The sequence below is a fragment of the Nerophis ophidion genome, linkage group LG07, assembly GCF_033978795.1.
Source record: "Nerophis ophidion isolate RoL-2023_Sa linkage group LG07, RoL_Noph_v1.0, whole genome shotgun sequence".
In the NCBI taxonomy this organism is placed as follows: Eukaryota; Metazoa; Chordata; class Actinopteri; order Syngnathiformes; family Syngnathidae; genus Nerophis; species Nerophis ophidion.
In genome coordinates, this window is record NC_084617.1 from 43,393,846 (window position 1) to 43,410,041 (window position 16,196).

The 16,196-nt window shown below is 38.4% G+C and overlaps 1 protein-coding gene across 6 annotated transcripts in view; it reads left to right on the forward strand.

Annotated features, from left to right (window-relative positions):
* The window catches only part of LOC133556373 (multiple C2 and transmembrane domain-containing protein 1-like), a 439,257-nt gene that overhangs the window by 68,728 nt on the left and 354,333 nt on the right, over nt 1-16,196 (forward strand). Inside the window, exon 1 of one of the 6 annotated variants that reach the window (XM_061906239.1) lies at nt 8,713-8,842. The exons of the other annotated variants lie outside the window; for them this stretch is intronic. Coding sequence (XP_061762223.1) covers nt 8,801-8,842 — 42 coding nt within the window. The 5' untranslated portion in view covers nt 8,713-8,800. Of the gene's footprint in view, nt 1-8,712; nt 8,843-16,196 lie in introns of those variants that run through there. 6 annotated transcript variants of the gene reach the window in all.

Consider the following 16,196-nt stretch of genomic DNA (forward strand, 5'->3'; position numbering starts at 1 on the left):
TTTGAAAGGTCCTGAGAAGAGGAAGGATTATTGTGTTTTTCTGGGCAAGCAATCAGATGAACAAGGGAATACTGGATTATAGTGGTTTGGATACAAATTTATGGCTGTGGTTGTGCACTCTGTGCACCCTCCTGACTAGTTGATTGATTATTGATTGAATGTCTAGACTAAGAGTTTGTCATCAACAGTTATGTATTTATGGGTATGATGAAAGTGTGTGATGGTACACTCCTCTAACGAGGCGATACATGATACTGGCTTCACCAGATTTTAACAATAATTTTAGGCTTGGCGGCTTTGTTTTTCATGATTTGGTCACAAAACAATGTACGTGCACTCTTTTGAAGTTACAACTAACTTCTGCATGCTTTACCTATGCATAACTTTTTAACTCTTGAACTTGTTTCCACACCAAAAATGCTACAGTTAGAAATAATTGTTATTTTCTGAGGAGCTGTGGGGTGGATTTGGCATCTCTGATATTGCAGCTGTGTTGTTTTATCGCCACTGCTGGTGCAATCCCGTGTGACCCAGGTGTTTTTTTTTTGTTTTTTTTGCTGCGTCATGATTGACTGTTTAGTCTGCTCCAAAATCCAGGAGGCTCGTCGGCTGTCCAACTCGAATGAAGGAGTGCGGTCGGGTGTCTCCCTCACCACGCCCGCCTGGGAAAGTCCAACCCTAAAGCTAACTTTGTTTGCTAGGTCTTGGTTTGAAGTTTGCGCAAAGCACCTGCTCTACCAAGGCAAGGGTATTCAAACTTTTTGACGTGGGGTCCGCGTTGGGCTTAACAACTTTACAAGCTGACTGCATGTAAAGTAACTATATATTTGTGTGTATATTATATATAGTATGATGAATGTATAATTAATATAATTGATATATAATTGGGTATTTAGAGTATATGAAAGTTTGACTCCTACCTTGTTTTGTAACCAATCAGAAATATTAAGCAGCGAAAATGTGCCAAACTTTGATAAGAGAGTGTTTTACATTTTTCCAATCATGCACTCTAATGGATTTAAATGGGTGTAATTTTGAATTTGTCATGGTGTTTGGACGTTTTTCATAATATCCACAATGTTCAGTGAGCATTGTGTGTAAAGTGTGACTGTGTGAGTTGACCTTTTATGTGAATTGCATTTCTTTTGCCCCATAACTAGTGAAGGTTGTTTGGATTGTGTCATATAGTAAATGCTTTGTTTCAAAGTACTGTCGAGGCTCATTGATCTGATTAACTCACATTTTCTACAAGATAGCAGCAAATATTTGGCATTCTTACACCGCCTGGCATTTAAGATTAATTTGAAAGCACTCAGGGGTGCAATGCGATGTTGCACTCATGACGTCTCTTGGCCCAAATTGAAGAGGTTGGTGGGCCACACTTGGCCCGCAGGCCGTAGTTTGAGGACCACTGTACTAAGGATGTGCGTGTACTAAAACATGTGCAAATTTGATTGCGCGCACACAGAGTTGCTCTACTAAGCTTGTGCAATAAGGAATTGATATTTTGGTGATAAATGGGTGATATTATGATTTTTTTGTTCTACATTAAAAACACCTACTTGTGGTCTACATCAGTGGTCCCCAACCACGGGCCGTGGCCCGATTGGTACCTGGCCGCAGAATAATTTTTTATTCATTTATATTTAAAAAAAAAAAAAAAAAAAAAAAATATATATATAAATATATATATATATATATATATATATATATATATATATATAATATTTTTATTAAATCAACATAAAAAACACAATATACACTTACAATTAGTGCACCAACCACAAAAACCTCCCTTTTTCATGACAAAACCTCCCTTTTCCATGACAAAGGAAAAAAAAAAAAAAAAAAAAAAAAAGATCCCCCAACCCCCTGGGTCGCGGGACAAATTATTCAGCGTTGACCGGTCCGCGGATACAAAAAGGTTGGGGACCTCTGGCCTACATAACATGTAATGTTGGTTCTTTGGTCAAAAGGTTGTTCAAATTGTTTTACAGACCATCTTCAAGCCGCTTTCAGCGCTTTGGGGGCGGTCTTGTTTACGGGCCCTCCTCCAGGCCAAACCCTCTTGACTGCGTCTCCACCCTGTCAGCCATGTTGTGGTTTCCAGCGCAATCTACAAATAAAAGTTTAAATCAATCAATCAATCAAAGCTCTGTGTAGACTGCAATATGACTCAAGTAAACAACACCAATGTTTTATATGTTCCATTGAAAATATAGAACATTACACACGGCGCTCAAAAATGTATTAAAATGTTTTAGTACGACTTTGGTAAGCTATGAAGCCGCACCAATTGAAGGATTGTACTGTGCTTCAACATACAAGTGTTATTATGGTGTGTGTATAAGGTTAGACATATCAACTGGAATTTTGTTTCCCAATATATCCAAAAGCAACTTTTCTTACCTTCTGGTACCTGTTGATCTGTATTTGGGATTTGCATAAATCCTGAAAAATGTCTCGCTCCCGCCTTTGTAGTCTGTGGCTATGCCGTAGTCGATGAGGTTTTTCTTAGTCTCTATCTTCTTGTAATGGGACGTCCATCCTCCGCTGTTGCCATTTCTAATGTAAAGTGTAAAGTTCTTACTTATATCTGTCAGTAAACTCGTCATTAAAGAGATAAGAACATACCGGTTTAATGAGTTTCCATTATTCACCTAAGGAACTTTAGTTACTAGAGAGTTACGGTCGGACATTTCTTCATGGGACTCATTTACAGCCTTCTTGTTGTTTTCGGATGAGGAAATGCTACTCCGTTATTTATTTAAGTAAATCTGAATGTCAATAAAACAGTTAGCTCCATCTTTTGACACTTCTTCCACTCCCGTCCTTGCACGCTCCAAGATGCTGCTGAAGGTGAGCCATGTATATTTGCCCACAAAACAGCGTATCCTGAAGGGACTGTCAGAAGCGGCTTGATGATGATCCGTAAAACATAATCTATGCAACATTTTGACCAAAGAAGCACCATTACATGTTATGTTGACCACAAGCAAGTGTTTTACATTCAGAAAAAAAAAAAGTGACTCCTTTAATGTGCCCTATACATTACTCCGGTGCACCGTATATATGAAAAAAGATTGAAAATTGACCATTAATTGGCAGTGCGTCTTATAATCCGGTGCACCCTATGGTCCGGTAATACACTTATTTGAAGACAATGTGCTAATTATCATTAGGCCCACCATACAGGGAGATGCAAATATAATCATTTAGCACTTGTGTTGGGATTTTTCAAGCCTGAAAACTGTTTTGCCTCCACTGTATATTTAGCGCTTTCGTAACTCACGCGCAAACTGGCACCGTGTGCATGTCAACATATTTGGGCTGTCAGACATAAAAAATATAGTCACACCTTGAGTAGAACATTGTTTTGGAGGATGCCACCCTGTCCATTATTTTCCTGCACCTCCGTCTGTCTCGCTGCTCTATAAAGCCTTCTTCTCTTACGCTTATAAATCCCACAAATTCCTCCAATCCACTATAGTGACGCCATTCTAGAAAAATGGAGACAAGGGTGTATCTGCACTACAGTATACGATTCATGCTTGTTATTTGTGCTTAAATGGTACGGGTCAATTGCGCATGCAGGCCAGGCGTGGGTGTGTTGCATGTATGAGTAGTTCTGAGCAAATGGGTTGCAGTGCCCCTCATTGGTGGTTTCAAAGTGCCAACATACAACAGATCTTGCATTTTTCATGTAGCTCAATAACTTGTCATTAGAATGTTTTGCAGTCCTGCACAACTACAATGATAAATACACTATCTACTCGAGAAAAGGTGTCCAAACTAAGGCCAAGTTGGCCCGCAAGACGACATGAGGTCAATTGGCAATTTGGCCAGGAGCGGAGTAATTATATTATATTTCTGCTTGCAAGTAACCTAAGCACAGCAATTATTTATTAGATCCAATCCAAACAACCTTCCCTAGTCATGGTACAGGATAAAATACAAATCAACCAGCAGAAACATTCAACAAACATGGTCGCACATAACAAACACAACCTGCTCATGGAACTTTTTATTACTAAAAAAAACATCCAATCAAAATTAAAACAAGCAAAACAACATGATGATGGGGAAAAATGCAAAACACTCTCCACACTTATCCATGTTTGGTGCATTTTAGCTGCTTGATATTTCTGATTAAATAACACATTTTAAGGAAGTGGTCACAGAAGTAAACAATATAGGAGTGAAACTTTCACATACTGTAAATAACCAATTCTAATAATTATTAATTATATTGCGTTTAAGTTTATATATATATATATATATATATATATATATATATATATATATATATATATATATATATATGTATATATATATATATATATATATATATATATATATATATATATATACCGTATTTCCTTGAATTGCGGACGGGGCGCTAATTAATTTAAAACCTCTTCTTACTCCTACGCTTACCAAAGGCATGCGGTAAAAGTAAGCATGCGATAATTATTTCAAAACCTCTTCTCACTCTGGCACTTACCAAAGGCATGCAGTAAAAATTTGAGTGTGATGTAAGCTTGGACCTTAAATCCTACTGAATAGCTCTTAATCTTCTTCCCATTATGTGATTTCAAATTACCGGTATTGAAATCAGCCTCCTCCATTTTGAAAATGATGACAGGGGAAGTGTCACTCGTGACGTCACGAGTTTGACCAGGCGGTAATACTAAGCATGCGCTAATTATTTTGTGAAGCGAGTTGACCCGGCAGTAATTCAAGGCAGGGGCATACTATATGCCCTACGGCAATTCAAGGAAATACGGTATATATATAAAAAAAAAAAAAAAAAAAAAAAAAAAATATATATATATATATATATATATATATATATATATATTTATATACATATATACATACATATATATATATATATATATATATATATATATATATATATATATATATATGTGTGTGTGTGTATATATATATGATGACGCCTACTCAGTGGCCTAGTGGGTAGAGTGTCCGCCCTGAGATCGGTAGGTAGTGAGTTCAAAATCCCGGCCGAGTCATACCAAAGACTATAAAAATGGGACCCATTATCTCCCTGCTTGCCACTCGGAATTAAGGGTTAGAATTGGGGGTTAAATCACCATAAATGACTCCCGGGCGCGGCACCGCTGCTGCCCACTGCTCCCCTCACCTCCCAGGGGGTGATCAAGGGTGATGGGTCAAATGCAGAGAATAATTTTGCCACATCTAGTGTGTGTGTGACAATTATTGGTACTTTAACTTTAACTTTAACAATATCATTTAAACACTTCTATTTATTTCTTACTTTTGGTTCTGATTTAATCCCTTTTTTTCTGCCCTTAAAGCCCTCCTGTGTCCAAGGACGTATTTCCTATATTTCTATATTTGTAAACATTAACAAAAAAAAAAAGACAAAATATATTGCGATGTTGATCTAATCATTTAATATCCACTATTTACGGCTCTTATACTCGTTATCGTTGTAGTCGATATTCGTATGAATGCACACATTTTTGTTTACATTCAAAAGCACTGACTTGCTGTTAGCGGTTATCTTTGCTATTGTATAGTCCTACAATGATTGTGGTACTTGTAAGAAACGTAGGTAATTTGCTGCAATGGAGGTGATGATCGCTGACTTCGAAGTGGCTTCGCACTGTGGAAGGACATTAGGTGCTAACTTGCTAGCTCGGACGCCACATTTCATTGAGGGACACAGCTAGAATGTGTCATCAACATGCATTCTCACGTAATGACAATAGTATTGTTGGCAAATATATCATTTATATTGTTTATATTGCGCAACCTCTGCCTAAAACTTTGCAGTTAGTACCAGTCAAGCAGGTGTGTACTTATTCTTTCAGCTGTGTTGTGTTTTTCCTTTTGTTCCATCAGGGTCTCGGCGGGAGTCATGAGAGGCGAACATGCTGACTACTGAGCTAAAAGCCTGGGCTATCAACTCGATAGCCAGCAATGCTTTTGAAGTTGTCAGGGAGTAAGGTTTACAATCAAACACATGGCCCAGCCACATTGGCATGGTCTACGTTACACCAGCATCTCAATGGATGCACCTTTTGCGGTTCTGTTGCAGGGCTGCCTCTAAAATGCCTAGAAAAAGTAGTACATTAATATATGCTGCATGTTTCAAAACATAGCAAAATGCCACAGGTAGAATCATGATAACATCAATGTGCAGTAAATGTGTGTCTCCATGGTGAAAGATACATAATACATGCAAAAGCCTCATTTAATTATAAATTGTACTTAGTGTGTACTACTAGTGGGCGTGTTGTGTGTGATCTGCTATTGTATAGTTTGCACTGGGGTTGTCCCGATACAAATACCCGATATTTTGGTACCTGTACCAAAATGTATTTAGATACTTTTCAAAATAAAAGGGACAAAAAAATGTAATTATTTACTTTTTTTTCTTAATTCTTTTTAGAAAAAAAATGATACAATTAACTTTTCTTATTTGAATCAAAAACAATGTTGGCATGAAACAGTGAACATACAAGACAACTGTTTTTTTTACCAGTAATTAGCAAATAAATGCTCGTAATTAGTCTGCTGACGTATGCAGTAACATATTGTGTCATTTACCATTCTATTTTGTCAAAATCATGAGGGACTAGTGGACTTATTCTTCTGTTGTTTGGATACTTTACAAAAGTTTTGGGTGAAACTACAAATTTTGGTATCATTTGATTACCAAGTGCATACATTGGTCATATTCAAAGACCTCATGTGTCCAGGGAAGTATTCCATGGGTTTATGAACATAATATGAATTTTCAAAAAAGAAAAAAATATTTTGTGATGATTAAAACTATATCGTTATCATAGTAGTATCGACTAGATACACTCTTGTACATTGTTTCGTTATGTTCCACCAATGCCATTTGTTTACATTAAGGAGTGCTAGCTTGCTGCTAGCGGTGACGCAGGTGAGCTATTGTATCCTCCTACTGTGTGTAGTGAAGCATGTTTAGCTATTCCTCGTCCCGCAGTGATAATGATACTTGTAAGAAACTTACTTTATTTGTTGCCATGCAGGCCAGCATTAGTGATTTAGAAGTAGCTAAAATACTGCCGGCTGTGGATGGATGTTGGATGCGAGCTAGCTAGCCATGTCTTAAAGCACCTGATCCTGAGGGTGTTTGTGTTATAACTTCACCTTCATATTTAGGGTTTGACCAAAATGAGTCAATTCTCCGTTTTCTGTCTACACACTGTGTCTGTTTGTAAGTAATCCGTGTGTGTGCGCTGCCGAATATACTCCTCTGCTCGTTAAACCAGCAATGTCATGACGTGACGATGCGCGGTCATGCCCATTAAAAAAAACAAAATACAAATGGGGAACTGATACTTTTCAAAAAGAGTATATTACCATTTTTGATTCATTAGTACCGCGATACTAAACTAGTAGCGGTAGACCGTACAACCCTAGTACAGAGAGATGTAGAGTTTATCAGCAGAAGGATCTAATAATTATTTTTCCCACTGTACAAGTATTCTCACTGGTACGAGTCAAATTCAGTGTTACAGTGTTATCTTTATCTTTAGTTTTCATTCTCCCACATCGAGTCTGCTTGTAAGTACTTTGTGTGTGTGCGTAGCCTAAGATGCTTCTCGACTCGTTTTATTAGCAGGGGGGAGGTGGGGGTAAAAAAAAACAAATCTAAGCCTGTGTCCCTGGAGAGGGGGTCCAGACTGAGGCCAAGGGAAAGAAAACTCATAGCCATAGCACACATGTACATGTAAGAAGTAAACATCAAACATCAAAGAACACAAAGGACAATAAAGACATTAAAATAGCAGAGCTGATGCAACCAGCCATTCCTACAAAAGTAAAAAAAACAAAAAAAACAAACATACACTTTGGTGACCTGCAGTGTTGTACGCCATCGTCTGCTGGGGTCGGGGGAGCATGGCCAGAAACAGGAGCAGACCCAACAAAGCAACCAAGAGAGCCAACTCCACCCTCGGCTGCCCACTATCTCGAACGAGGATGCGTCTGATAAAACCGAGGTGTCCGATACCTGCTCATTCAGCCAAGACACTCAAACTGTGAAACTCAGCACTAGCTCCGCAGCCTTGTCTCTTCATTCGCATCTCCTCCAGTCTCTGGTGTGGCAGAGATCCAGCAGTTGGTGTCCATGGCCAAAAGGCTCCCGGGAGGCAGGTCCAGAAGTTCACAAAAAAGCACCGCAGAAGTCACGAAAGTGTCACGCCTTGTCGCACAGGCCCAAAGTGTCCCGAACCAAAAGGCAAAAAAAAAAAAAACCCACGTGAAAACAAGAGGGAAACACCAGAAACACAAAAGGATGACACAAGAGCACAGAGCTCCTGCCACCAGCAGCCACTACAGCGGCGCCATCTTGGAAGATAAAAAATACATATAAGATAAAATAAGGTATTTGTGTGGTATTTGTAGATCAGGCCTTACATTGTTAGTCTCAATCCAAAGTGGCATCTTTCATATACGGATCTTAAACGTGATGTCAATGGACTGATGACTCCCCGTGCTTGTTAGGGGCATTGCGAGATGTGAAAATATTAGTTGTTTCCTCGTTTCTGTCAACTTTGTATTAGTCAGATCAGTCAGTGGAAAGTCAGCATCTCCTTGCGTCCGTGAGTGACAGAGAAGGAGAAAGAGAGAGAGCGCCTGTGGGGTATTCAAGAACGATGCATCTGGTTGGCCTTTGCTGTGTGCGTGAGCGAGCACGACGCGGAGCGAGCGAGTATGTGCTCGTTATATTGTGCAGCAGCAGCAGTAGTACAGTAGCGTTTATTGGGGCTGGATGTTAACGCTGCCCCTCTCGGCTGTGGGACGGAGCCTTACGGTGGGTGGAAGCACCTGTGGACTGTTCTCTGTTTGTTTCTGTGCTTTTTCACCTCATGCATGCTGCTTTGTATGTTGCCAGTGCAAATGTGCATGTCAGTCTTTTGGGGTTGAAAGGGTGCATGCTGGAAGGATGGAAATGTTAACGGTTTCCATCACTTCTGCACGTTCACACATTTGCATGCAGGATTGACTGAATCACATTTTCCTGAAGCCTGAACACCTGCTTTGTTTGTGCTCCTCGTTACAATAGTCCAGTTTTTGTGTTTTGTTTACGTCTGTAGAGAGAGGAAGTATCGTGGGAGTGTCGTGTCTGGTGTCGGATAGCAGGGAACCTGATCTGGGCGCTAGTGTGACACGATGGGCCAAGAAGCGATACAATGACGGAGTTAATTCAAACATCCCCTTGGTGTCACCGTCTGGTTCATTTGCGAGAGAACATTCCATCAAGGGAGGTACAGCCAGACTCGCCCAGAAGAACGTGATCAGACTGAGAGTACAGTGGCTGAAAAGTGACTAGAGAGAAAGCAGGGAGGGGAGAAAGTAAGACTGACCGGTGAGATTAGATGCAAAGGCTGAGAAGGTGAAAAAAGAAGGACGACAGCAGGTGTAAATAAAGAGGCAAACGAAGAGGGAACAGTCGAATGAAAACATTCCAGTGAGCCTTGATTTTGTTCTTCAGACGTTTATAGCATCAGACAATGGGACTATGAATGCATGGATTCATAGTCAGTTCCGAGTCAGGAAGAATAATTTTTCATAGCCCTCTGCTTATTTCAATTGTTGATTGGCTGCATAAACTGTGTCATTAATGTGCTCTCCAGCGTGTGTGTGGTCGTAGAGCAAAGTGCAGTTTTAACAAGGTTGAGTGTTTCTGCTAAGTAACTCATTCTTTGGTCTGGCTTTTATTGGCCATCAAAAGATATGTATTGTTCTTTAGAACTCAGACTGAACTTCAACTTAAATGTGGTGCTAGCTGGCATACATGAAACACACAATAATATACTATTTGAGTTTAACTTGTGCCAGCGAGAATACTTATACAGTGGTGAATATAATTATTAGATCCTTCTGCTGATAAACTCTACATCTCTCTTTATTAGGGTTGTACAGTATACTGGTACTAGTGTAGTATCCGGTAACAATGACTCAAAAACGGTTTCCCCATTGTTTTAAATAATTGTTTTTAACAGGCTCATCGTCGCGTCGTGACATTGCTGGTTTTACGAGCAGAGGAGCATGTTTAGCAGCGCGCACACACGGAGTACTTACAAGCAGACACAGGGAGAATGGACGCATTTTAGTCTAAAAACTAAAAATAAAAGTGAAATTAAAACACTAAAACGCCCTCAGGAAGAGGTGCTTCAAGCCACTGCTAGCTAGGTAACATCCATCAACAGTCGGCAGTGTTTTAGCTACTTCTAAATCACTAATCCTGCCCTACATGGCGACAAATAAAGTAAGTTTCTTACATGTATCATTATCACTGCAGGAAGAGGAATAGCTAAACATGCGTCATTACCACTAATGACGCCGTTCCGGAATGTAAAAAAATGCCATACGTGGATCTACACCTGACATCCACTGTAATGATACCAAGTACAACAGCGTATCTAGTCGATTAGAAATATGATTCCCCTTTTTTTATCGTCACAAAATCTTTTTTCCTTTTTTTTTAAAGTTCATATTTATATTTACGGTTACGACAGTGTACGAACCTTACTAAAGTCAAGGCATTGCAATTGCACAAATAAATGTTAATCCTTCAAAGAATGAAACGATCATAAAACGATGAAAGTGTTTATCCCTGGCATTACAGCAATATAAAATAAAAACAATTACTTACAGGCCAAATATTGATGTAATACTTTCCTTTTCTGCGTGGTGTTAACAAAATTAGCGAATGGAAATCTTTGGATTTCAAGTGATTAAACCTGACGTGGGGAACGTTTGCGCAAAAGATATGTTTGTTATATTTGAACTTTGACATACTTTCACATTGCACGTCTTGGATATATTTAATATGATTTTTGTGTTATGAAAATCTCTAAATTGGCTAACAAAAACCAGATCTATTGTAAAATATCAATAAATGTGACTGAAATGCTGTCATCGAAAGAAAGTTAGTCTTTGGAAATCATGTCTGGTTGCGTTCATTAGTCCCCGAAACACTTAACCGTGCCGTCCCGAACTATCAATGTCAAAACGACCACTTAAAAAAAACGGCTAAGTCTGCATACAAACTAAATAGCTAATGCTAGTCAGGACAATCTTTACTCTGGCAACATATTTCTATGAATTGTGTTGTTGTGGACGTGATCGCCAAAGGAAGTTCATTGTACAAATAGAACAAGGTTGGGAAATTGTGTTAGATGTAAATATAAACGGAATACAATGATTTGCAAATCCTTTTCAACCCATATTCAATTAAATGCACTACAAAGACAAGATATTTGATGTTCAAATTCATAAACTTTATTATTTTTTTTCCAAATAATAATTAACTTAGAATTTCATGGCTGCAACACGAGCCAAAGTAGTTGGGAAAGGACATGTTCACCACTGTGTTACATCACCTTTTCTTTTAACAACACTCAATTAACGTTTGGGAACTGAGGAAACTAATTGTTGAAGCTTTGAAGGTGGAATTCTTTCCCATTCTTGTTTTATGCAGAGCTTCAGTTGTTCAACAGTCCGGGGTCTCCGCTGTCGTATTTTACGCTTCATAATGCGCCACACATTTTCGATGGGGGACAGGTCTGGACTGCATGCGGGCCAGGAAAGTACCCGCACTCTTTTTTTACGAAGCCACGCTGTTGAAACACATGCTGAATGTGGCTTGGCATTGTCTGGCTGAAATAAGCAGGGGCGTCCATGAAAAAGACGGCGCTTAGATGTCAGTGTATGTTGTTCCAAAACCTGTATGTACCTTTCAGCATTAATGGTGCCTTCACAGATGTGTAAGTCACCCATGCCTAGGGCACTAATGCACCCCCATACCATCACAGATGCTGGCTTTTGAACTTTGCATCGATAACAGTCTGGATGGTTCGCTTCCCCTTTGGTTCAAATGACACAATGTCCAATATTTCCAAAAACAATTTGAAATGTGGACTCGTCAGACCACAGAACACTTTTCCACTTTGCATCAGTCCATCTTAGATGATCTCGGGCCCGGAGAAGCCGGCGGCGTTTCTGGATGTCATTGATAAATAACTTTCGCTTTGCATAGAAGAGCTTTAACTTGCACTTACAGATGTAGCCACCAACTGTATTTAGTGACAGTGGTTTTCTGAAGTGTTCCTGAGCCCATGTGGTGATATCCTTTAGAGATTGATGTCGGTTTTTTGATACGGTGCCGTCTGAGGGATCGAAGGTCACAGTTGTTCAATGTTGGTGTCCGGCCATGCCGCTTACGTGGAGTGATTTCTCCAGATTCTCTGAACCTTTTGATGATATTATAGACCGTAGATGTTGAAATCCTTAAATTTCTTGCAATTGCACTTCGAGAAACGTTGTTCTTAAACTGTTTGACTATTTGCTCACGCAGTTGTGGACAAAGGGGTGTACCTCGGCCCATCCTTTCCTGTGAAAGACTGAGCATTTTTTGGGAAGCTGTTTTTATACCCAATCATGGCACCCACCTGTTCCCAATTAGCCTGCACACCTGTGGGATGTTCCAAATAAATGTTTGATAAGGATTCCTCAACTTTATTAGTATTTATTGTCACCTTTCCCAACTTCTTTGTCACGTGTTGCTGGCATCAAATTCTAAAGTTAATGATTTTTTGCAAAAAAAAAATGTTTATCAGTTTGAACATCAAATATGTTGTCTTTGTAGAATATTAAACTGAATATGGGTCGAAAATGATTTGCAAATCATTGTATTCAATTTATATTTACATCTAACACAATTTCCCAACTCTTATGGAAACGGGATTTGTACAATATACTCTGTCAGTCAGAAAAATGTTACACTAAAATAAAAATCACAACCAAAAGCAAAAACATAATTTCTGTCTTAAATAAACCCAACCAAAACAATGAATTTAATGGCTAAATGAAGTTATTGTGACCAAAATTACCTTGTTTATTATTATCACAGTATTGTTGAATGTCCTCAAAAAGTACTTATACACACACTAAAATCTTTTATCCAAGTATTTGTTTTAAATAACTACAATAAATAGCCGAACAATACTTTCTTGGCAGAGGAAACCTCAAATATTGGTCTGGCTTCATAAGAGCCATATAATTTTATTTATTTATGTTTAAATATGTTTATCTTTTTCCATCTTAATTTTGTAAATAAATGCAAATTAGGTGATCACTTTTTTTTTCTTTGGCGAATGAATTTAATGTTAAACCTTTGAGATCAGGAGAGTTTACAAAGTAGAAAAAAATACCTCCTAAAATATGTGCAACCATGGCAGCCAACTACAAGAATTATCTGACCTCTGTGCTTACCAACAAGGGTTTCTCCACCAAGGACTATGCCAGGTATTGCGTGGGGGTCAAGTACTTTTTAAATGTCGTTGACATGCTGTAACAATAAATAATCTGCTCTGTTCAAGCCTCTGTCAGGCCATTCAATGCAAATGTTGAATAAGCACATTGTTATCTCACATTCAGCATTATTACATTACTTTCCAGCAATGGGACACCCTGACTAATCATGCTTTTATTAATGTGGACCACCTGCACATCACTTACCACAGCACGACAACCTTTCTCAGTCTTTGCTATTTTTAGCAAAGGCGCCCATGTGAAAGATACACACACTGTTGTCATGCTGCCAGAGTGGAGGCTGGAGTCTTTACACGTGTGTGTGGGTGCGACTCGGATCTTTGATCACTGTAGGAATGACATTCGAACCTGGCAGAGGGACAAACCTCTCAGTAGATAAATTACTGTTGTTTATTTTTTACCTAGATTGTTGTCAAAATTATAATTTGTCTAAAAATATTTTTGGTTGGTAGCATAGCCCTCTGGCATTTTGGAGTAGGCTTTGTTTCTAGGGCTGTAGCTATCGATCATTTTAGTAATCGAGTGATCTATCGATTGTTCGACTGATCGAGTAATCGAAAGAAACACACTTTACAACCTCAAAGCACATTTTAGGGAAAATAGTTTACCGTATTTTCCGGACTATAAGGTGCACTTTAAATCCTGGACGGTACACATTATAACCCGGTGCGCATAATGTACAAATTAATTCTGGTTTTCCTTGCCGACCTCGAAGCTATTTCATTTGGTACATGGTGTAATAAGTGTGACCAGTAGATGGCAGTCACACATAAGAGATACGTGTAGACTGCACTATGATGGCAAATATGACTCAAGTAATAACCACCAACATTTTATATGTTCCATTGAAAATACAGAACATTACACACAGCGCTCAAACATCTATCAAAATGATTTAGTACGACTTTGGTAAGCTTTGAAGCCTCATGGATTGTACTGTGCTTCAAAATACAAGTATTATTATGGTGTGTGTATAAGGTAAGACATTAACTGGCATTTTGTTTCTCAATATATGCAAAGGCAACTTTTCTGACCTCCTGGTACCTGCTGATCTGTATTTGGTATCTGCATGAATCCTGAAAAAGTGCGCTTTTTTTTCTCTATCTTCTTGTTATGGGACATTCATCCTTCGTTACTTCCATTTCTAATGTAAAGTACTTTAAAGTTCTTACTTACATCTGTCAGTGAACTCGCCATGAAATCGCTAATCGGTGTAGTGAGTTTACATTATTTACCCAAGGAACTTTAGTTATTAGAGATTACCGGTCGAACAGTTTTTCAGGGGACACATTTCCAGTGTTGTTGTTCCCGGATGAGGAGATGCTGCTCCGTTATTGATTTAAGTTCTCAAACATTACGGAGGTCTTGTCTAAGTGTGTTCTAATAAAAAAAAGTAAAGTCTGAACGTCATTAAAACAGTTAGCTCTATCTTTTCCACTTCTTTCACTCCCCTTCTTGCACGTTACACCGCTACAACAAAGATGACGTGGAGAAGAAGCTGCCGAAGGTGAGCCACATAAATAAGACTGCCCACAAAACGGCGCTTCCGGAGGCAATTGTCAGAAAGCAGCTTGAAGAATGTCTGTAAAACATAATTTATGCAACATTTTGACCAAAGAACCACTATACATGTTATGCACACCACAAGGAAGTGTTTTCTATTTAGAAAAAAATAATAATATACTGAATCCTTTAATGCGCCCTATAATCTGGTGCGCCTGATATATGAAAAAAGAAAAAAATAGACCATTCATCGGCAGTGTGCCTTATAATCAATCCGGTGCACCCTATAGTCCGGAAAATATGGTAAATATAAATGTTTTTCTTTTCCCTTCCAATAAATATACATCAGTATTGACACAGCACTTTTGCCATGTGTGGATTAATGGGAAAAAAAAAAACTCTCCCAGATCACGACGCGCACACACCATTGCTCTATGGGTGCTCTATTGCAGCAGCCGTGTGGAAACTATGTCTGCATATTTAAAGTTCCGGGCACTCTATGCAGTACAAATTTTATGAATGTTTATTAGTTACACTCTTAAAATGATTAATCGAAGCAACAGATTACATTTCGTTTTAATCAAATAAATGTTGCAGCGCTATTTGTTTCAATATTGTGTTTTGCATTAACCAGTAAACACATAACTTTCATCAGCTACTATTGAGTGATGTAACGATGAACATGACATATCAGTTATTGTGACCCAAATTAGAATGGTTGTCATTATAATGACTGTATTGTTGAATGTGCTCAAAAAACTCATACACAAACTGGAATAGTTTAACCAAGTTTAATTTAATATAAACGAATAAGCAAAACACATGCAATGTACTTTCCCTGATAAAATAAACATTTAACATTGTTCTACTATTTGAGTTATATGTTTATTGCTATCTGTAAATGTGTTAAAAAGTTCAATATTAAAGGCAAAACTGGTGTTTTTAAAGTGGAAAACTGTAATGTTTTTTGTATTCATGTTAGCGTTTAAACCAGCTAGCGATTAGAGCACTAGCTGCTTCACCAGGAAATGAGTGATATTACCGCAAGTTGTTCAAAATGAGGTGATCATAAACATATAGATCATTAAAATAACAAAAGGTAATACTAACCATTGTGAATTTTACAGCGGTTTATAACGGCAATTGGCGGTGGGAATATTTGGGAGCATCTTTAATTCATGCAGTTTTACATTTCTTTTCGTTTCCCTGAATAAGCGTTAATCACTTGGAACATTTAAAAACAGTACATTTGTAAAAAGAAACAGTCAAATTAATACCTATCACATTTGTTAAATTAATGGAAATGTGTACAAAACTGGAACATA